Raw genomic sequence first — 24,628 nt, 5'->3', positions numbered from 1 at the left:
CCAGAGGGTTAAAGCTGTCTGTCACTTGCTGACCTGCTGACACGTGAACGCACCTTTACTGACATCTACCGGTTTGTAATCAAAAAGTGTGTGTGTGTGTGTGTGTGTGTGTGTGTGTGTGTGTGTGTGCAAGCGTGCGTGCGTATGAGCGTGTGTGCCTGCGTGCGTGCGTATGAGCGTGCGTGCGTGCGTGCGTGTGTGTGTGTGTGAATAAATAAGGACACACACCAGCTGCATGTGTGCAACAGATGTCGGCTAATAATAACGGCGTGCTGCGCCTTTAAGAGTCTGACTGAGGAGGAAACTTAATATCTGTCTGCATCAATTAACAGAGAGAGAGAGAACCGGACCTGGACCTGTCCCTCTGTCCTCTGTCCCGCCGTCCACATTCTACCTGCTTTTTTTTATTTTATTTTTTTTCTTGTTTTGTTATACAAACCGGATTAAATTACGCATTGCACCTTTAAGAAGCTGTCAACGGGATTAGAGTTACGCGCAGTGAGCCAAAGGGGGTTTTACGCACAGGCGCGTCTCCTCCAGCGACACTTGTCCCTCTGTCCCTCCGTCTATTTCCCTCTGTCTCTGTCTCTGTCTCTGTCCCTCTGCTCCTCCGGACACCGCCGGGCGACATGGCCGAGATCGGGAAAGGGGTCACCGCCGGGAAACTGGCCATCAACGTGCAGAAGCGGCTGACCAGAGCGCAGGAGAAGGTAACACCCGGCCGGGACACCTAATCCTCCCCTCTGTGTGACGCCATGAGGGCTTCTTTCACATGTTATACACGTTAAATTAACCTTTACCTGGGCTCAACCCTGTGATATTCATCAACCACTTCTGACTCTGCACCATGTGACAATATTCTAATGCATTTAAGGTGTTTTTACGGAGTTCTCTGCAGGGTTTAAGGAATTTTAAGAGTTATTTTTGTAATTAACCTTCACCTGGACTCCAAATGTGGGGAAAAAAAAAACTTTAAAAGGACACAAAACAATATACAAGTAAAACCCTTTTTAGTTCAGTTTACCCTGTAACAATATTCTTATATATTTAAGGTGTTTTTACTGAGTTCTCTGCAGGGTTTAAGGGATTTTAAGAATTATTTTTGTAATTAACCTTTACCCAGACTCCAAAAATGGGGACAAAAAACTTTAAAAGGACACAAAACAATATACAAGTAAAACCTTTTTAGTTCAGTTCACCCTGTAACAATAGTCTTATATATTTAAGGCGTTTTTAATGAGTTCTCTGCAGGGTTTAAGGGATTTAAAGAGTTATTTTTGTAATTAACCTTCACCTGGACTCCAAATGTGGGGAAAGAAAACTTTTAAAGGACACAAAACAATATACAGTTAAAAGCCTTTTTAGTTCAGTTCACCCTGTAACAATATTCTTAGATATTTGAGGTGTTTTTGCTGCAGGATTTAAGGGGTTTAAAGAGGCATGATCAATTTAAAATATTAAAACAGTCATAGTTTCTCATGGATAAGAATATATTTAAAGAGTGTTTTATCCTTCCAATAGTGACATATGAGGGCAGATTTCATGTGTAACTTAATGGATTTTTTTGAAGATTTTTTTAATTAAGGGAAAGGTCATGAACCCCTAAAGGGTCCATTGTCACTATAAAACTCTTAAATATAACCTCAAACCCCCTTAAATTAACTTGGTCGTAAAGGTTAAAGTATTCTAATGCTATAATTAACACATTGTAATATACTGAGGTCATTTCAGTCAGTTTATGCACAGTTCAGTGTCTTTTTAAAGCCAAAAACTGATTAAAAACAAAAATATTTATTAATGGATTTGCGAAATATTTAAAATAAATTTGTAAATAAGGGAAAAAATCTATTCCTTTCTCAGGGTTAAACCAAACCCCTTAAGTTTTGACCCTAAAACCCCTTAAATGTACTTCTTTTAGGTACTTTTAATGGGCATTTTGAATGTTAAAGGTAAAAAAGAAATGTAAAATCTACCAAATAACATGAAAGCCATCCAATCACTAAGCCCGTTACCCTAAAGGGACTTTTTTTTCAGTCAAAGTGAAAACCAGGAATGGCTTTAACACTATTTGATGAATTTTAAGGGGCTTAAACCCCCCTAACCCACCTTTAATCCACACAAACCCCATTTAATCCCCTTGATATAGTGCAATCTGTACATTTCAATCAGTTAAACCCAAACCTGGTGTCAGCCGCTCTGAGTTTGCACCTTAATTGAAACATTTAAAGCAAAAAAACAATGCTTTTCATTCAGTTTTTTATTTATTTATTTATTTTTAAGAAAACATACTTCATGTTTGTATGGTGGTGTTTAGAGGGTTAAAGTTCCCATTAGAGTTATTTTCTTTTATTATCCGAAACACTAAAAAACATCCCGGTGAGGTTTGGTTGAAAGAATTAGTCAGCAGTGATGTGAAATATGACTTTATAAATTAAATTTACAGAAAAATAAACATCGTCATACATTAAATTTACTAAATAATAAATGTCTTTATACTTACATTTTTTAAATGTAAAATAAATGTCTTGACACTTTAAATTGAGGGAAAAATAAATGTCTTTGTACATTAAATTTACTGTAAAATAAACAACTTTATATATTTAATTTACTGAAAAATAAACGTCTTTATAGTTAATTTTTTTACTGTAAAATAAACATCTTGATACTTTAAATTGACGGAAGAATAAATGTTTTTATACATTCCATTTACTATAAAATAAACTACTTTATACATTTAATTTACTGAAAAAATAAACAATTTTATACATTAAATTTATTTTAAAAATATATGTATTTATACTTACATTTTTATGTAAAATAAACGTCTTGATACTTTAAATTGGCAGAAAAATAAACGCCTTTATACATTAAATTTACTGTAAAATAAAAAACTTTATACATTAAATTTAAATGTCTTTACACTTGCATTTTTTTACTTAAAATAAACGTCTTGATACTTTAAATTGATGGAAAAATAAATGTCTTTGTACTTTAAATTTAAAGTAAAATAAATGTCTTCATACGTGAAATATTTGTTTTCTTTACAGAAGTTAAAATTGGAATTAGTTTAGCTTAGCATAAAGACTGGAAGCAGGGGGAAACTGCTAGCCTACTAACTGAAGGCACAGAATTCATTACGCTGAAAGTAAGGTCCTAATTGGTATTAAATGAATGCTCAGACTTGAGAAGTAGGATTTTATGACTTTTTATAAACATTTTTAATGGTGCATTGTAATCATTGAAAACATATATGTTTTTTTAATTAACATTCTTTACATTAACGTCATGCAGAGCAGGATAGTGGAACCAACAAAACTCAAAAATCATTATCATGGTTATTTTGGTCAGTATTAAGATTATTTAACACAATTAATCATTGACTTAAATATAATTTACCTAAAATAAAACAAAATGCAATGTAAAAAGGGGGGGGGGGGGGGGGGGGGGGGGTAATATATTATACATACATATCATATATATGTATGTTATTAAAATAATAATACTTGCACAACCTATTTAAAACTGATAAACATTATAACATTCTACTGCATTACATTACTTTAAGGATGTTTATTTTAAAATTAAAAGACATTTAAAATTTAAATTTAAAGAAATGTACCTTTAATTTATCGTAAATCATTTTAACAAACAAAGACATTTTACATAAAAAAATTTAAGTATAAAGACGTTTATTTTACATTAAATTTAATGTATAAAGACATTTATTTTACATAAAAATGTAAGTGTAAAGACATTTATTTTACACATACAAAGTACAACAAAGTTTATTTTTCAGTAAATTTAATGTATGAAGTCGTTTATTTTTTCCTCAATTTAAAGTATCAAGACATTTATTTTACATAAAAAATTTGAGTATTAAGACATTTATTTTTTAGTAAATTGATTTTTATTTTTCAGTAAATTTGATGTATAAAGATGTTTATTTTTCAGTAAATTTAATGTATAAAGTTGTTTATTTTTCAGTAAATTTAAAGTATAAAGTCATTTATTTTTCAGTAAAATTAAAGGATAAAGACGTTTATTTTACATAAAATAAATTAAGTATAAACACATTTATTTTTCAGTAAATTTAAAGTATAAAGTTTATTTTTCAGTAAATTTAAAGTATAAAGTAATTTATTTTTTAGTGAATTTAATATATAGAGTCGTTTAATTTACAGTAAATTTAAAGCATAAAGAAGTTTATTTTTCAGTAAATTTAAAATATATAGATGTTTATTTTTTTAGTAAATTTAATGTATGAAGAGGTTTATTTTTCAGTAAATTTAAAGTATGAAGTAATTTATTTTACAGTAAATTTAAAGTATAAAGACGTTTATTTTTAGTAGATTTAATGTATAAAGTCGTTTATTTTACAGTAAATTTAAAGTATCAAGACGTTTTTTTTCCATTAGATAAGTAAAGTATGAAGCTTCTCTTGTTGAATGAACTTTGAAGAGCAGCAGCTGTTGCAGCTGAATGAAATAACATCCGAGTCCAGCGTTCCTTGTCACTTCACCCTCTTAGCTCGTCTCACACACACTTCTTTATTTTTTAACATGAATTCACTTATTTCTAACACTTTGTCATGAACTGCTACCTGATACAAACCTGATATAAAGCTTTTCTGATTCATCTAACTGATTCATATCTACAGCCCATTCACTTCTTGTGTTTCATCTTTATCTCTTTTTATGTCACTAAACAAAACAGTTTCTGGTTTCAACAGGAAGTATAAAAATACCAGATCACACACAAACACTTTCACTTCCTCCTCTTCTTGTGAGATTGTTATTATTCTGACAGTTTGGCTTCATCCAGGTGACACTTTTCTTTATGAAAAATATTTCTCATCCATCTCATGATGAAAATAATACATACCGGTAATAAAAATGGTTGCCAAAATAGATAACTTTTAATAGTATTAATTCTACTGCATAACATTACTTTAAAGATGTTTATTTTAATGTCAAATTAAAATATAAAGAGATTTATTTTACGGTAGAGAAGAAAAGTATATTTAATTTATCGTAAATCTAAAGTTTAATGATGTTTATTATACAGTCATTTTAAGAAACAAAGATATTTTACATAAAAAATGTAAGTATAAAGACATTTATTTACCATGAAGTTTAATATAAAACGACATTTATTTTACATTAAATTTAAAGAACAAAGACGTTTATTTTTCCGTCAATATAATGTATAAAGTTGTTTATTTTACACTAAATGTAATGTATGCAGACGTTTATTTTTCTGTCAATTTAAAGGATCAAGATGTATATTTTACATTAAAAAAATTGAAGTATAAAGACATTTATTTTTTAGTAAATTTAATGTATAAAGACGTTTATTTTTTTTTGTAAATTTAATGTATAAAGTCGTTTATTTTACACTAAATTTAATGTATAAAGATGTTTTTGACAGTTTGGCTTCATTCAGATGACACTTTTCTTCATGAAAAATGTTTCTCATCCATCTCATGATGAAAACAATACATAATAAAAGGGTTGCCAAAATAGATACAGTTTAATAATATTCATTTAAAAAAAATCCATAATAATAATAAATAATTAATTAATAGAATTGTGCTCTAAATATCTCAGACTTTTCATGTGTTTTTGCGTGTTTTTAACTTTAAAAAAATATTTATATATAAGCAGCATTAGAACAGAATAATGTCTGTTTTATACATTAATTTAAAAAGTAAGTAAGTTCTGCTTCGAGAGGTCAAAGGTCATGAAAATTCAACATAACCTTTTTAGGCAAAAAATATTGATTAAATATATTTAATTACAAGTTGAGTATTTTTAAGATATGCTGAATTATGGAGAATTGAAAACTTTTATTCAATTTATACTTTTATTACAAATAAACACATTTGAGAAGTTTAGTTGGTCAAATGCTCCAGTTTTGAATTGACTACGGAAAATAAATAGATAAAATAAGTTCAGTTGAGCTACTCTTTACATTATTGATTTAAGTCGAGAATAGAGTTTGGTTGTTGGAAAAAAAAAACTATTTTAAAGGAAATAAAAGTTTAAAGTTTAGTTCATTGATAGCAAAACATATTTATAATGTATTTAAAATATATAATATATATGATTTTATTAATGAATATATTTTAAGAGTTTCTGCTTTAAATTTATGACATATATATATATATATATATATATACTCTTTCTATTTATTAATATTAAATATATATATAATATATTATATTTACATAACCTATTTAAAGCTGATAAACATTATAACATTGCATTACTTTAAAGATGTTATTTTTTATGTACAATTCAAATATAAAGACATTTAAAGAAAATTTAAAAGAAAAGTACATTTCATTTATCGTAAATCTAAAGTATCATGACATTTATTATACAGTCACAAAACAAATACATTTTACATAAAAAATGTAAGTATAAAGCAATTATTTTACATTAAATTTAATGTCTAAAGATGTTTGTTTTACATAAATAAATGTAAGTATAAAGACATTTATTTTACATTAAATTTAAAGTTAAATTTAAAATATCAGTAAATTCAATAAGTTTGGCTGAGATATTGCTTGTCCTGTAATAATTTAAAAATAATTACATTTATTGAGTTTGGTTGCTGGAATAAAACAAAATAAAAATGTAAAGTTTAGTTGATTGAAGTTCTTTTTATAAATAGATAAACTTAGAGAGAGAGTTTGGCTGATGGAATAGAAGATAAGATGGATGGTTGATGGCTGGTGTGGAGGGTAAATTTGGACTCCTGAAGGTATTTTAATGTGATGATTAATGAATCAAAATTGATCTCTAAGATCTCGGCTCCGGTTCACATTAAATCTAGGAATGGTGAGCAGAGAATTTTAGGCTTCTTCTCTTTCGTGGATATTTCTTTTGAGGAAATGAACCTGCAGAATGTATAAAAGTACAAAGTGAAGTGTTGAGACTGACATGTGGAGCTGCTGAGAGTAAAGAGGAAGGTCAGAGTATCATCTTCCCTCTCCAGGGTGGAGGAGGGGAGCGCCGGCTTCAGCTGTCTGTCTGCTGGCACGCCGCCTTCCACCTCCAGTACACACTTACTGCTAAATGTTACACTGTTACACAAAGAAACAGTAAAAACTCTGCCAGCAAAAGTTTCCAAACACGTACCTTCATTTTACATTCAACTTCTATTTAATGATAAATATTTTTACTAAAAGTAATTTATCTGTACTAAATGTAGAAAAAAACAATAAAAAACCCTGTACATAATAAATTAAATATCTTTATCTAAAAATATATATATCTGTAGAATAACTAACTTTTTGCTCCGTCAAATTACTTACAATATCTTAAAAAATACACATAATTTACATGAAATGTCTGTCTTTAAAAATATATATTTCTGTAGAATAACTAAAGTTTTTTTATTAATTCATTTATTCATTTTACTGTACTTTTAGTTTATCTGTACTAAATGTAGAAAAAAAACTATAAAAACCCTGTACATAATAAATTAAATATCTTTATCTAAATATATATATATCTGTAGAATAACTAACTTTTTGCTCCGTCAAATTACTTACAATATCTTGAAAAATACACATAATTTACATGAAATGTCTGTCTTTAAAAATATATATTTCTGTAGAATAACTAAAGTTTTTTTATTAATTCATTTATTTATTTTACTGTACTTTTAGTTTATCTGTACTAAATGTAGAAAAAACAATAAAAACCCTGTACATAATAAATTAAATATCTTTATCTAAAAATATATATATCTGTAGAATAACTAACTTTTTGCTCTGTCAAATTACTTACAATATCTTAAAAAATACACATAATTTACATGAAATGTCTGTCTTTAAAAATATATATTTCTGTAAAATAACTAAAGTTTTTTTTATTAATTCATTTATTTATTTTACTGTACTTTTAGTTTATCTGTACTAAATGTAGAAAAAAACAATAAAAACCCTGTACATAATAAATTAAATATCTTTATCTAAAAATATATATATATGTAGAATAACTTTTTGCTCTGTCAAATTACTTACAATATCTTAAAAAATACACATAATTTACATGAAATGTCTGTCTTTAAAAATATATATTTCTGTAGAATAACTAAAGTTTTTTTATTAATTCATTTATTTATTTTACTGTACTTTTAATTTATCTGTACTAAATGTAGAAAAAAACAATAAAAACCCTGTACATAATCAATTAAATATCTTTATCTAAAAATATATATATCTGTAGAATAACTAACTTTTTGCACCGTCAAATTACTTACAATATCTTAAAAAATACACATAATTTACATGAAATGTCTGTCTTTAAAAATATATATTTCTGTAGAATAACTAAAGTTTTTTTATCAATTAATTTATTTATTTTACTGTACTTTTAGTTTATCTGTACTAAATGTAGAAAAAAACTATAAAAACCCTGTACATAATAAATTAAATATCTTTATCTAAATATATATATATCTGTAGAATAACTAACTTTTTGCACCGTCAAATTACTTACAATATCTTAAAAAATACACATAATTTACATGAAATGTCTGTCTTTAAAAATATATATTTCTATTTTTTATAAGTTTTTTTATTAATTCATTTATTTATTTTACTTTAAAATGATAAAATAATTTAAAATATGCCATCTTTTGCGACTTTTTTACTTCAATTTGACAGTAAATGTTTCGCAACTATTGCTGCCAGACTTTTTACCATTTTCTTACATTGTATTTTTAACATTAAATTTAAAGTTTTACTGTAAGAAAACAGAAAGTTGCCTTAATTTTACATTCAACTTCCATTTTATGATTTATATTTTTAATAAAAGTAATTTATTTGTACTAAATGTAGAAAAAAAAAACAAGAAAAACCCTGTACATAATACATTAAATATCTGTATTTAAATATATATATCTGTAGAATAACTAACGCTTTTTTTTACTTTAATTTGACAGTAAATGTTTAGCAACTTCTGTTGCCAGACTTTTTACCGTTTTCTAGCAATGTATTTTTTACAGTAAATTTAAAGTTTTACGATAAGAAAACAGAAAGTTGCCTTCATTTTACATTCAACTTCCATTTTGTGATTAATATTTTTACTAAAAGTTATTTATTTGTGCTAAATGTAGAAAAAAACTAGAAAAACTCTGTACATAATGCATTAAATATCTGTATTTAAATATATATATATCTGTAGAATAACTAATGTTTTTTTTTTACTTTAATTTGACAGTAAATGTTTCGCAACTATTGCTGCCAGACTTTTTATCGTTTTCTCACAATGTATTTTTAATAATAAATTATAAGTAAGTTCAACAGAAAGTTGCCTTAATTTCACATTCAACTTCTATTTAATGATAAATATTTTTACTAAAAGTTATTTATCCGTACTAAATGTAGAAAAAAACAATAAAACCCTGTACATAATAAATTAAATATCTTTATCTAAAAATATATATATCTGTAGAATAACTAACTTTTTGCTGCCAGACTTTTTACCGTTTTCTCACAATGTATTTTTAACATTAAATTTAAAGTTTTACTTTAAGATAACAGAAAGTTGCCTTAATTTTACATTCAACTTCCATTTTATGATTAATATTTTTACTAAAAGTAATTAATTTGTGGTAAATGTAGAAAAAAAAACAAGAAAAACCTGTTGAATAACTGAAGTTTAATTATTTATTTATTTTTCACTTTTAAATGACATATGCCAGCTTTTTCTTTTTTTCTCCTCGAGTGTTGTATTTTTTAGGAATTCTGATGAATTGTACTGCAAAAGATTTTGTGAGAATAAAAGCTCATATGAGAATATGTGACGTGAGAAGGAGATTTAAGTAACACATATTAAATATTTCATATTATTAACCTGAATCTATAAATAAATTAGTTGTGAAATAACGAGACCAGAGATAATACAGTAACTTAGGTTCATGGTGTTTTTTATCAATAAATACACAAAAAAAATCCTTCTGAGTACAGTAGAAGCCTAAAGATTTGAATATGAATTCTCGCTCTCCTCCAACTTTTATTTCAGTCATATCTGACTTCAGACCAGCTGCTGGTCATAGTGATGTAATGTCACCCGCTAACAAATTACTCAGCTGTGTCGCAGAGCATGCTGGGAAAATGCAAGGAATCTGGATGAGTGTGATGACGGAGAAGGGAGGGAGGAGGTTGAGGAGGAGGTGCCCTTTAGAGAGCAGCCCAAGACCCCGAGTTGAGCTAGGAGACACTTTTAAAACCAACCAGAACTCAAAGTCTACAACTGGAACAGAAAAAGTCCCAGTTAACTTACTGTCAAATAACAGTAAACAGCCATTTGTTGTTTTACAGACATTTTCTTTTAAAATACAAATAATATACAGTAAATATCTGTATTTAAAATTCTGCAGAATAACTTAAGTTTTTTCCCGCTATAATATGATGTTGTCTGGCAACTTTTGCTGCCAGACTTTTTACCTAGCCCTAACCCTTTTTACCTAGCCCTAACCCTTTTTACCTAGCCCTAACCCTTTTTACCTAGCCATGAACCTTTTCACCTAGCCATATCCCTTTTTATCTTGCCCTAACCCCTTTTTACCTAGCCCTAACCCCTTTTTACCTAGCCCTAACCCCTTTTAACCTAGCCCTAACCCTTTTTACCTAGCCATGAACCTTTTCACCTAGCCATATCCCTTTTTACCTAGCCCTAACCCTTTTTACCTAGCCCTAACCCCTTTTACCTAGCCCTAACCCCTTTTAACCTAGCCCTAACCCTTTTTACCTAGCCATGAACCTTTTCACCTAGCCATATCCCTTTTTACCTAGCCCTAACCTTTTTTACCTAGCCCTGACCCTTTTTACCTAGCCCTAACCCTTTTAACCTAGCCCTAACCCTTTTTTACCTAGCCATGACCCTTTTTACCAAGCCATGACCCCCTTTACCTAGCCCTAACCCTTTTTACCTAGCCCTAACCCTTTTTACCTAGCCCTAATCCTTTTTACATTAAATGTAAAGTTTTACTATAAGAAAACAGAGTTGCCTTTTTTCACATTAAGCAGTGTATATATATATATATATATATATATATATATTGTATTTTTAAATAGCGTTCACTGTACCAAATTATTCACTAAATTATTTATGTATTTATTAATTGCTTATATATTACTTATTATTCACTTTCAATTAGATCATTTTTTGCACTTAATGTAGAAAAAACCTTTAAAATGATACAGTACATTTCTGGAAATTCAGTTGTTGATTTTTGAACAGTGCATTCAACATACAGAATTTAAATACATATATTTACTGTATATTATTCATATTTTTTAATTAAATTATCTGTATAATAACTTCTGGCCATAGGTGAGTTTTTACTGTTTTTTATCAAAGAAGTTTTACAGTGTGAAGACAAACAAAAGATACGTTAATGCCGCACTTTGTGGCTGAAAAATAACAAATAATATAGACAGAATTAAATGAGTTAAATAAAACATAAATGTATATATAATTTTAAAAAATATATAAAAAAATATATAAAATGTAAGCCATTGCTTTTTGAATCGATACCGAAAAATCTGATGTTTCTGACTTCCTGTGATCAGTAATTTGAATCAGAACTCTTTGTGGTCCTGCTCGGCCTGAACACCTGTCCCCCCTCGTCCCCCCCAGGACTCCCAGCATGCCTCACGGCTGTGTGTGTGTGTGTGTGTGTGTGTGTGTGTGTCTATCTATAGCCTTTCTGTGCCTCCTACTCATCTCTCTTAATACCCCACAAACTGCCTCTGTGTGTGTGTGGGTGTATTTTTGGGCTGTTGAAATTGAACACCAATTGACGGCAGTGAACACACACACACACACACACACACACACACACACACACACACATACTTACAATAGCAAACTACAGTATGTCCCGTTACACCTTACAGTTATTATTATCATTATCATTCTTGTTCTTGTTCTTGTTCTTCTTCTTGTTCTTCTTCTTGTTCTTCTTCTTCTTCTTCTTCTTCTTCTTCTTCTTCTTATTATTATTATTATTATTATTAATGCAGTAGTATAGTTTACATTTACATTAAGGTGACACATGAACACACTTTATGGTCCCCTTATATATCCAGACTGACCTGAATGCACCACGAGGCACTTGTGGACATTGATGGCCTAGAAGGACACAAATATAGATCTACTGATTATAGAATATAAACTGCAGCAAATGCTTCAAATGTTCTACCTGAACCCAAGAAGCAATAGAAAATAATAGAAAATTCCCACAGAACTACTTTAAAAAAACAGCCTTGTTCTGGTTTTCCTGTAAAGCCATAGTGACTTATCAGGCTTTTTATTCTAATAAACTACAAAGCTATATTTACTTTGTAGGGCATTTACTTTGAAAAGCAGCCCTGTCATGTTTTTCTGATAAGACACAAGAAACTACTAAACTGATTGTGCCATAAAGTGTTTGTTTCTAAAAAACTCGGTCCATCCCAACACGTATGATCTGCAGCAGTGTGAAAGCGTAAAATAATTTTTTATACATTTCCGTGCACCAAGGTTATTATAGTTAACGGAAACTAACGAAATAACGGAAACTAGAATTGAAAAAACATTTTTGTTAACTGAAATGTCGTTCGTTTTCGTCTTTGTCAACTTTTTTCATATGTAAATCTTTTTGGTTGATATGAAATCTATTTAATCTATTTGGTTTTATGACTTAATAAACGTATTTAGGCTGAGATGGATCAGACAAAGGAAATAAAGGAATAAAAGAAACATTTATTGTGATTTTTTTAATCTGGCACCCAACAAATACCCCATTACAACAAAACGAAAACTAAATCTAAGCATTTTCCCAAAAAATAAAAACTACTTAAAACTAACAAACTCACTCTAAAAACAAATTAAAACGAACTGAATTTGAAAACAAAAATCACAATGAAAGAAAAACTAAAACTAATGAAAAATCCAAAACTATTATAACCTTGCCGTGCACATATATCGGGCCAAAATCCATATATTAATAATCAAGGAATCAGTCACATGAGACATTTTACTGCAGGACGAGAACTTTAACTTGTAGTACTGAGTACATTGAAACGATGATACTTTGGACTGATTTAAAGTGTTTGTATGTGAGTGTGTGTGTGTGTGTGTGTGTGTGTTCTTGTATGTCCTACATAGTGAGGACCAGAACACGTTTTTAACCGACAGAGTGAGGACATTTTTGCAAAGTGGGGACATTTTGGCCGGTCCTCACTTCTTTTAAGGCTTTTTTGAGATTTCAGATTGTTTTAAAGGTAAAGGTTACTATTAGGTTTATGTTAGGGTTAGGCATTTAGTTGTGATGGTGAAGGGTTAGGGTAAGGGCTAGGGAACAAGGTTATTATAGTTAACGAAAACGAAACGAATTGAAAAAACATTTTCGTTAAAAAAAAGATAATTAACTGAAACTTAATTGTGTGGTTACAAAACGAACTAAAACTAACTCAAATTATGATTTGTGAAAATGTCCTTCGTTTTCGTCTTTGTCAACTTTTTCATACATAATGAAGATGGATAAGACAAAGGAAATAAAGGCAAAATTTACTGACCTTTTTTAATCTCCCACCCAACAAATACTCCATTACAAAAAAACTAAAACTAATAAAAATTAACCAAAACTAGCAAACTCACTCTAAAAATGAACTAAAACTAACTGAATTTGAAAACAAAAATTCACAATGAAATAAAAACTAAAACTAATGAAAAATTCAAAACTATTATAACCTTGCAAGGGAATTCAGTATTCCAATGAGGGTCCTCACAAAGATAGAAGTACAAGAATGTGTGTGTGTGTGTGTGTGTGTGTGTTGCTGCTGTGGGGAAGTCCCCTCGGCCGTGTTGATGGTGGTGTGTGTATCCGACAGGATTAGGGCGGCAGGTGGTGCTGATGGAGGCTCAGATTAGCTGCTGACCTTGGTCCTACTGACAACAACAAAACAAACCTGTTGATTTCTTCTCTTTCGCTAATCCCTCCTTCTCCGAAACAACCCTTTTATTATATATTGTAATATATATTCCACCTCCAACACACCAATCTAACTACATCCCTTTTGATTATATACTATAATATTATTTTAGAATTTAATATGTAACGGTGAGTGCAGCAAGCTGTTCGGAACTTTACTTTTTCTCAGAAAAATTCAAATAGAATGAAAAATTTGAAAAAATGTGGTTAATATATATTTTTAAAATAAAATTGAAATAAAAAATAAATATATTAAATTGAAAAGAATAAATATAAAAAAATGCTCAAAAAAGAAAACACCTCTAAACAGAAATTAAATTAAAATAAATATATACACAATAAAAAAATAAAATTGAAAAAAATATATAGAATGTAAATTAGAAAAGAAACAAAAATAATGACTTTCTTAAAAACATTTTAATAAAAAATAAATATATTAAATTGAAAAGAATAAATAAATAAAAAAATACTCAAAAAAGACAAAAATCTGGAACATTTTAAACAAAAATAAAATAAAAAAGAAATATATACACAATTAAAAAAAGAAAAAATGTATAGAATGTAAGTTAGAAAAGAAATGATAATAATTACTTAAAATCATGTTTTTTTGGTCTACATATTACTTTACTTGTTATAAGGTGAGAAATAGTTTTCATAACAAAATTTTTATAGAAAATAAATACATTACATTGAAAAGAATAAATTAAAAAATATATTTTAAAAAGACAAAAAAATCTGGAACATTTTAAACAGAAATAAAATAAAAAGAAATATATACACAATAAAAAAAAATTAAAATAATGTTTTTTCTGTCTTCATATTACTTTACTTGTTATAAAATAAGAAATAGTTTTGTTTACCTGAACGGTAAAACAGTTTAGGTGACAGGATCTACATGCTGCTGATATTTATTTTTTCACTTCGTTTGTGTCGTCATGTCACTGAAGTCACTTTGACCTTTGACCTCTACGTCCTGACACATGCACACACACACACACACACACACACACACACAGCTGTAGACGCGGAGGAGACACATGGCTCTGACAGGCAGACTGAAAATAACCGGATACATTCCTCCAGTTATAGATCTGAATAAAGCCCCATGAATGAACTGAGACATGCACGCATGTACTAATTATTAATAAACTGACAGATTAATATACTGATTGTGTGTCGTCTCTCCTGCAGGTCCTGCAGAAGCTCGGTAAAGCAGATGAGACCCGAGATGTTGCCTTCGAAGAGATGGTTGCCAACTTCAACAAGCAGATGGTCAGGAGACATTTCTTCCTTATGTATATATATATATATATATGTGTGTGTGTGTGTGTGTGTGTGTGTGTGTGTGTGTGTGTGTATAATATATCTGCCCTACAAAGTCTAACTGATTACATTTTTTGGTCAAAATTGAGTTATAACTAAAAATGAACTCCTTGATGTCTGTTTTATCTTTTGACAAAGTTTTACATTTCAATTTTGCTTAATTTCAAATAATGACACAAAAATTGCAGTAACTACAAAATCCAACTCAAAACCAAAGCAGAAAGCATTAATTGCACTTACCACGGTCTGCCTTCACTGTGATACAGTGAAGTCTTGTATTTCTTCATTTTGTTGAATAGTGAAGACAAAAATAGTAGAAATGAAAAGTTTATTTGTATCGGGAAATTATTGTCTAGATCGTGATTAAGTAAAAAAAAAAAAAAAAGAGTGAGATAAGAGACTAAAATATAACATTACTTGACAACATGGGTCTCAAACTCGCGGCCTGCGGACCAATTGTGGCCCTTGTGATGATATTTTGTGGCCCCCACCTTGATATGAAAGTTAAATTTGAGTTTTATATGAATGGCACTTTAAGGTGTTGTGTGTGGAAGGTCCCTTTATTATTTTTATTTTTTCAATAATTGTGTGTCTTTTTTAAATAATTTTGTGTCTTTTTTGGTCATTTTGTTTCTTTTTTAAGCAATTTCGTTTTTTTTCCTGTCATTTTGTGTCTTTTTTGTGTTTTTTTGGGTAATTTTGTGTCTTTTCAAAAAAAAAATAGTGTCTTTTCAAAAAAAAAAGTGTGTCTTTTTTGGTAATTCTGTGTATTTATTGGCCATTTTGTTTATTTTTGGGTCATTTTGTGTATTTTTTCGTCATTTCGTGTCTTTTAAAAGTAATTTAGTGTTTTTTCAGTCATTTTATGTATTTTTTTGTAATTTTCTGTCTTTTTTTGGTCATTTTGATAATTTGAGATTGAGACCCCTGCTTTATAATATTAGGTCTAAAATACACAAATCTTTGAATAGAGTTGTTAAACACTTATAAATAAATACACTCACTACAAATCAATTTGAAAATGTTTATTCACTGAAAACAAGATATAAAAGCTGAAAGAAGACGACAACATTGTAGTTACTGCACTCTGTTTATCATTACTATTAGAACCTTTTACAGCAAAACCAGAGTGCAGGAACTACATTTTTGGGGTCAAAGGTCAAATAAATTGTCAAGATTCTTTAGCACAAAAATGACATCATCAATACATGTAGAAATAAGTGTATACTACTTATAACACATTTGGCTGGCCAGGTTAAAAATGTTGAAAAACTTTAAAGCAGTTTTTCTCAGATTTACCTTTTGTGTAGTTACTGCAGTTAGACTTTGTAGGGCAGTATAGAAATATATATATATATATATATATATATATATATATATATATATATATATATATATAAAATCTATAAGTCCTACCTCGGTGAGGAATCAGCACAGTCATGGTTAGAAGTGTGAACAACTCAAACATGTCTTTGTGCAGAATAACGTTTTCTCTGATATTTTTTTTTGTGAATAGAATGGAATCAATATATTAATCAATTTTCCAATTGCCCACAAGTGTCACAGATGTTGGGGAAAAATGTTGGATGTATTTTATTTTAACAGAAATTTCACAATTTTAAAACTTAATTTTGGTCACTTTTTCTAACAGAAACCTTTGTAACCGATGATCCGTTCAAGGACCATTGGAAAGTTGAAACTCTCTCACTAGATTTATTTAACTTCATTAGAAAGCAGAGAGCTGAGAGGAAAAGATTATTTCTGAATGGAAATTATAATTTTCAAACTTTTTGGAGAACTTATCGATGAGTTGATGCCAAAGCAGCACTTCAAATCTTGTGTTTCAGTCCTTCAGCATGAAGAAAGCATAAATAAAGACTTTTGTTGTGTTTTCTGTTTCTCCTTCAGACAGAAGGAACCAAACTGCAGAAAGATCTGAAAGCCTACCTGACAGCAGTGAAAAGTGAGTGTATTTAATTTAATGCCATTATATTCATAGATAATAACAACACTTACTGTTATACTGTCCCGACTTCTATAACTTTTATTAATGCAGCAAGATGTCAAAATTAACATTAAAGCTGGCTCCATTTTTTATTGACTGTGTGACAATGTGTTGTATTTATTTTCTCATTGTAAGACAAGCAAAAACCTCAAAATCTGCAAATGTATCGAATGCCATTCATATATGAGTCAATAAATAAATATAGCATCCTGAAATAAATAAATGAAGCCATTTCAGAGGACTTATCTTTCATATGTTATAAAAAGTATTTTGAAAAATGATTAAAATATTTATATTATAGCCTCATTTTTTCAGTATTTATTTCATACTCATATATTTATTAATTATACATATATGAATTCTTTTTTTTATATATATTAACTTAGATGGTGTTCCATACAGAGGTGTATGTGTATCTTGTTGATCCTGGTTTGTGTTTCAGCAATGCACGACGCGTCCCGGCGGCTTCAGGACTGTCTGGCTGAGATGTACGAGCCCGAGTGGTTCGGCAAAGAGGAGATGGACGCGCTGACGGAAGTGAGTCTGCAAATTGCTAACAGGCGAACAGTTAGCTCTGTAGCAGTACAGTGTGTATGTGCTGCTGCTGCAGGAGGTGTTCACTTAGTGATCTCTGTTTGTTTACAACAAGCACCGGACACTCTGTGCACAGTTAGCGATGCCGGTTAATTCACAATCACTATGTTTATGATCAGCGGAGACTCTGTGCATAATTAGCCATGCTGCTTTGTTTATGATCAGCTGCTGACATTGTGCACAGTTAGCGACGGCGGCCACAGTTGCGTCTCCCGTGTTTAATTCGTCGCGTATGTGATCAAGGTCAAAACTGTCACTAAGCAACGATGGAAAACCATACGTCACCTCCAGAGTCTCTAAATCCCTCTGGGGGCCTTTTTGTAATGGAGACACGCAGAGTGAGCGGACATTTGAGGGGGCGTGGCCTGAGACTTTCCCGGTGGCCACTCTTCCCCCTAAAGGAAACACGGCTAGCATCATCAACTCTTCTGTGATTATTACACATGAGAAAAAAAAATGTCCGTATTATTTTACAGAGGGGTTTTCTACATTAAGTGTGAAAGCCATAAAAAAGTAAATTACTTTTATTACAAATTGTAAAAATATTACGTACGTATTATATTATATTACGTTCAATTGCTATATGGTCTTGAATGTTAAGTTACAGTGAATTTGTTTTGTAAATTTAAGGCAACTTTCTGTTTTTTCACCTTAAAAACTTGAAAAGTAAAACTTTTTTTTAAAAAGTCTGGCTTATTGTCATATTAAAGTAAAAAAATATATTTTGGTTATCTTTAAGTTATTCTATAGATATATATTTTTTGTACTTTGATATGACAGTAAGCCAGACTCCTAAAAAAAAGTTTTACTGTAAGAAAACAGAAAGTTGCCTCATTTTTACAATTTAATTTTTTCTGTATTTTTAAAGAAATTATCTTTAAAATAAGTTCCGGTTGTTTTAAACAATAGTCAAACATTTATTCTGGAAGACATTTATATTCTTGTGATAGTCGCTTTCTTTCTTGAAAAAGTGAAGATATATAAAACAGTTTCTTTCACACACTGTAAAAGAAAAATTGAGAAACAAAAAGAAAAAAGAAACAAAAAACAATTGAATTACAATTTTTCTGAAAAAATGTTGCATGTTGCAATGTGCATAAAATTTTAAGTTTTACAGTAAAATGTTCTTTACACACGATGTAAAGAATGTTTCTTTTTACTTTTTTTTTTTTACATTAAATTTAAAGCTTTTCTGTAAAAAAACAGAAAGTTGCCTTAATTTTACAGACAGCAATATGATGTATATTTTTTGTAATTTTACATGGAATTCACCCTGATTTAACATTTAAGACCATTAAGCAATTGAATAATATTGTAAAAAAAAAAATCTATAATGTCACATTATATTAGTTTACAGATTTCAACATTTATTTTATGATTAATACATGTAATAAAAGTAATTTACCTTTTTTGGTATTCATAGAAAAAAACCAAACATAAACAGTACATTTCCGGGAAAAAAAATGTTTTTAACGGTGATAAAACCTTGTTTCTTTGACAGATGTAATTAATGTTTTAGAAGCTTGAGGGAGGCTGAGTGGTTCTAACACACTGTGTTTTCTCTGACTGCATGTCTGAAGGAGATGATAGAGAAGGAGATGGACAATAACCTGGAGGTAAAACGCGTCCAGTGTCCCCACAGCGAGCCATGCTGGTGCACTCTGGCTCCATGTGGGGACACTGGTCCAGCAGTAGAGGACTTAGAGGCTGGTGTTAGACCACATAGAGAAACTTCTAGAAACATTCAATCATTTTCACACTGAACATTAATCACTGGAATGTGATGTATCATTTAAATACATCACTTAGAAAAGAGAAAATCAGTCAAATAATTAATAGTGGGGCAGTATAGCTCAATATATCATAACAATAGTTCATTTTTTGATAAAAGCACCAAATTTGGCAGATGTGTTGAAAAATATATTGGGAACAAAACTGGATATGGGGCCATCACAAATTCAGACCCTGGTTGCCGTGGTAGCAGTTGGTTAAATATTCCTTTCCCATTGGACCCAGGTTAAAAAATGGACATAATCTAGATCCTATAACCCTGAGAACTAAATAAAATAAATACTCACTCATACTTTTACAGAGTAATTGGTCATCTCATTGTATTATAATGTTATTATATATTGCCATGAATCAGTAAAATCTGTTGATGAGCCCAATGTACCACGGGCGGAATATTAGAACACCAAGGAATTCATTTATTACTGTAACATTCAGAGGCAATCTCAACATTTAGTTGCATTTTCTTTAATTTGTTATTGTTTTACATTGTCATAAAATATATTTTCACTTGAAATTTTGTGAAATTTATATTTGTGGTGTTGTAAACATGTTAACAGCAGCTAGGAGGCCCAGGTTCTATCTACTTTAACAACTTTTTCCAAAATGGCCGCCATGGTCATCAGATTGCGAATATGCGATGGCCCAATATCCAGTCTTTCACTAAATATATTAAGCCTATATATGTCCCAAATTTTTTGCTTTTATCACAAAATGAACAATAGTTTAGCTATGCTGCCCCACTATAAGGTAAAGTCTTAAAATAAACAGTGTGAAAAGAGATTGTTGAGTTTAGTTATTAAAATTATATTTTTTATTAATATCTTTATGATGTAAATGTATTTGTGTGTTTCAGGACACAGACACTTTGTGGTTAGATTTTCACCAGAACATCACCGACAAGTCCGTCAGCTCCCTGGACTCATACCTGGCTCAGTTCCCTGACATTAAGGTTTGTTTGTTTGTTTTTTGTTTGTTTGTTTGTTTTGTTTGTTTGTTTGTTTGTTTGTTTGTTTGTTTGTTGTTGTTGTTCTGACGTGAGCTCTGATTGCAGGCTCGTATAGCTAAACGTGACAGAAAGATGGTGGACTTCGACAGCGCCCGGCATCATTTCAGCTCCTTACAGAAAGGGAAGAAGAAGGACGAGGCCAAGATCGCCAAGGTAACCACCACAGGGTGTCTGTGTGTGTGTGTGTGTGTGTGTGTGTGTGCGTGCGTGTGTGTGTGTGCGTGTGCGTGTGTGTACTTGTATTCCAATCATAGTGAGGACCAGAATTAGTTCTTAACTAACTGAGTGAGGACATTTTTGTGAAGTGAGGACATTTCAGGCGGACCTCACTTCTTCAAAGGCCCTAAAAATGTTTGAGAGTTTGGACTTGGTTTCAGTTTCAGGTTTAGGTTAGGGTCAGGGGCTACGAATTCATTACGTTTATGACGTGTCCCCAAAAAGATAAAAGTACAAGGATGCGTGTTTGCGTGTTCTCGTACTTCCTACATAGTGGGGACCATGGCTTTAACTAGCAAACTGAGGACATTTTTTTAAAGGCCTGTTTGAGGGTTAAGACTTGATTTTAAGGTTCAGGTTATAATTAGGTTTAGGCTAGGTCAGGGGTAGTCAACCTCAGGCTACGGAGCCAAATGTGGCTCTTCAGGCTGTCTGGCTCCCTGTGGCTGTGACAAAATAATTATACAAAATGAATAACTGTTTCCTTTACATTTTTATTTGTATTCGTCATTGGCGTCAGCCTATTAGAGTTTGTATTCAAATTTCATCAAAAAGTCAACAAAATGTGCATTAGAGCTTTCAAAACTCACAAAAGTCTACGGCCCGGCGCCTTAACCTCCAAATTTTGTCAACTTCAAGTCTAGTTTTGAGTTTTTCTAGCTAGGCGAGCTAATAATTCCAAATCTCCTGAGATATTCTTACAAATTCATATTCATAAATGCTTATTATGGCCCATTAGTAATGTTGATAGGCAAATTTAGACTGATTAGACTGTTTAATCTTTATTGTAAGGCTCAATAAAAGGTTTGCGGCTCCTTTCCGACATTTGTTCTCTTTTTTGGCCCAAAATTGTGTAAAGGTTGCAGACCCCTGGGTTAGGTGGTTAGGGTTGGGGTTAGACCTTCAGTTGTGATGGCTAAGGTTAGGGGTCTAGGGAATGCATTTGATGAATACAGAGTCCTCACAAAGATAGAAGGACAAGAGTATGTGTGTGTGTGTGTGTGTGTGTGTGTGTGTGTTCTGCTGCTCACATTTTTTTTACTGTTTTTTATTTAAGGTGGTATGAGTCACTCATTGCACGGACAATTCATACCACCTTAAATCAGTTACTCAATTACATCAATTAACCTGTTAACTTACTCCTATTCATTCAAACTGATTACTAATTAGATTAAATTAATTAACCCATTAACCCATCAACTCATGTTCATTGGACCTGACTCTTAATTATTAAATGCTTATTAACATGTTTGCGTTTGTCCTGGATTGTTTGCTTTTCTTCTTTTCCTCTCTTCCTCCCTCTCCTCCTGCACGGTGTGTGTGTGTGTGTGTGTGTGTGTGTGCGTGCGTGTGTGTGTCAGCCAGCGGCCCTGTTGGAGATGGCGGCTCCGAGCTGGGCTCAGGGTTTGATATCAGCCCACCAGGTGGCTCAGACTAACCTCTCCTTCAACCAGGTGACCCTCTGGTTCATCACTAACTCCCCCTCCTCCCCCTCAGCCCCCCCGGCTCTCTGCACATCCTCATTACAATCTGACAGCAAAAGTTTACAAAAACTTACCATCAAATAACAGTAAACAACCAAAAGTTATTTTACAGATAATTCCTTTAAAAATACAGATAACAGTTTTTATATATATATTTGAAAAATGGATATTTGTAGATAACACAAAACCAGTAAGGGTTCTGTAACTTCTGCTGCCAGAATGTATTTATTTATTTTTAATACGGATAATATACGATAAATATCTGTATTATATATATATATATATATATATATATATATATATATGTATATATATATATATATATATATATAGTACATATACATACAGTACATGCCAAAAGTTTGGACACACCCATCTCATTCAATGCGTTTTTCTTTATTTTCATGACTATTTACATTGTAGATTCTCACTGAAGGCATCAAAACTATGAATGAACACATATGGAATTATGTACTTAACAAAAAAAGTGTGAAATAACTGAAAACATGTCTTTTATTTTAGATTCCTCAAAGCAGCCACGCTTTGCTTACTAGAATATAAGACATGTTTTCAGTTATTTCACACTTTTTTGTTAAGTACATAATTCCACATGTGTTCATTAATAGTTTTGATGAATTTACAATGTCATAGTCATGAAAATAAAGGAAACGCATTGAATGAGAAGGTGTGTCCAAACTTTTGGCCTCTACTGTATATATATATATATATATATATATATATATATATATATATATGTCCCATTACTGATTATTAGTAATTTATAGAAAACATATTTGTAATTTCATCCAGGCTTTTATGAATGGAGAATACTTTGATCATGTGTAAATAGCCTTATTATATATATATTTGTAGATAACACAAAACTAGTAAGGCTTTTGCAACTTCTGCTGCCAGAATTTATGTATTTATTAATTTTTAATACAGATAATATACATATACACACACATATAAGATACATACATATAGTAATTAATAGAAAACATATTTATAATTTCATCCAGGCTTTTATGAATGGAGAATACACTGTAAAAAATGTCTGTAGATTTTACAGTGAAAAAATTCTGCTACACCATGACAGTAGAAGACGTAAAATGATAAATGAGTTAATTCAGTTTCAATAACAATGAAACACCGTAAATTTATATATCAGCCAAATCAGTATTTTTACATTTTTAATTAATTATTTTTTTAAATACATACAATACAACAAAAATATACTGTAATTATATACAAGCCATCATTTTTGCATTTATTTTTTGTAAAAATATTATTTATCACTGTTAAATGTACTAAACACCATATCTCTAACAGAAATATACTGTAATATTTAATGGTAAAATCTTTAATTCATGCAGCATTTATAGTAGAGTATTTTCTTGTCAATTATATGGCAGAACAGCATTTCTTTTGATGGAAAAACGGTTTATTATCTTTAATGGGAAATCAACAGTTCTAATATAATTTTACCGTAATATTAGAAAAAGTTGCACCCTATTTATTACAGTAAAGTTCTGGCAACCACAGCTGCTGTTTTTTTTACACCGTAAAAACAACTTTGATCATGTGCAAAGAGCCTTATTTTAATTTGATCCCCAATCCAAACTATTGTTTACATTGTTTTTGTGTCCTAGAAATTATTATTTATTATATTTTCATTAACCAAACTGTCATCTGACTGTGTAGTTATGAAACCCTGTGTGACTGTCTGCATGTCTGTGTTGGTGTGCTTATGGAAAACTACCTGTACCTGTAAACTATCTGTACAACACACATACTGAGCTCAGATATATTTTTATTATTCTGTGTGTGTGTGTGTGTGTGTGTGTGTGTGTGTGTGCAGGCGGAGGAGGAGCTTGGTCGAGCTCAGAAGATTTTCGAGGAGCTGAATGTGGAGTTACAAGATGAGCTTCCATCACTGTGGGACAAGTGAGTTTTTAACCCTCTGAACCCAACCAAAAGAAACCTGCAAAAACCTGAAAAAATTGCCAAATTTTTTTTTTATCCTACAACTTTCAATGTCATACTGCAACCTTATTGAATCTTAATTCCATAACATGTTGGAGACAACGAACATTTTCACAATAACTAAACCTCAAATGTATGTTTTAAGTAATCACCAAAAAATACATTGTTTATCGTAGAAAGAAAATGTAAAATCATCAAAATTTGCTTTTTAACAGCCTTTGAACAGAT

The 24,628-nt window shown here is 30.5% G+C and overlaps 1 protein-coding gene across 1 annotated transcript in view; it reads left to right on the top strand.

Moving 5' to 3' along the window:
- Window positions 1-210: 210 nt before the first annotated feature.
- The window catches only part of bin1b (bridging integrator 1b), a 36,258-nt gene continuing 11,840 nt past the window's right edge, over window positions 211-24,628 (top strand). Inside the window, 8 exon segments of the mRNA XM_059327610.1 lie at window positions 211-710; window positions 15,187-15,267; window positions 17,227-17,281; window positions 17,766-17,860; window positions 20,562-20,657; window positions 20,760-20,867; window positions 22,292-22,384; window positions 24,276-24,361. Of these exon segments, the coding sequence (XP_059183593.1) occupies window positions 630-710; window positions 15,187-15,267; window positions 17,227-17,281; window positions 17,766-17,860; window positions 20,562-20,657; window positions 20,760-20,867; window positions 22,292-22,384; window positions 24,276-24,361 (695 nt within the window). The 5' untranslated portion in view covers window positions 211-629.

The sequence above is a fragment of the Centropristis striata genome, chromosome 24 (assembly GCF_030273125.1).
Source record: "Centropristis striata isolate RG_2023a ecotype Rhode Island chromosome 24, C.striata_1.0, whole genome shotgun sequence".
NCBI classification, from domain to species: domain Eukaryota; kingdom Metazoa; phylum Chordata; class Actinopteri; order Perciformes; family Serranidae; genus Centropristis; species Centropristis striata.
This window is presented reverse-complemented; position numbering and strand designations above follow the sequence as displayed.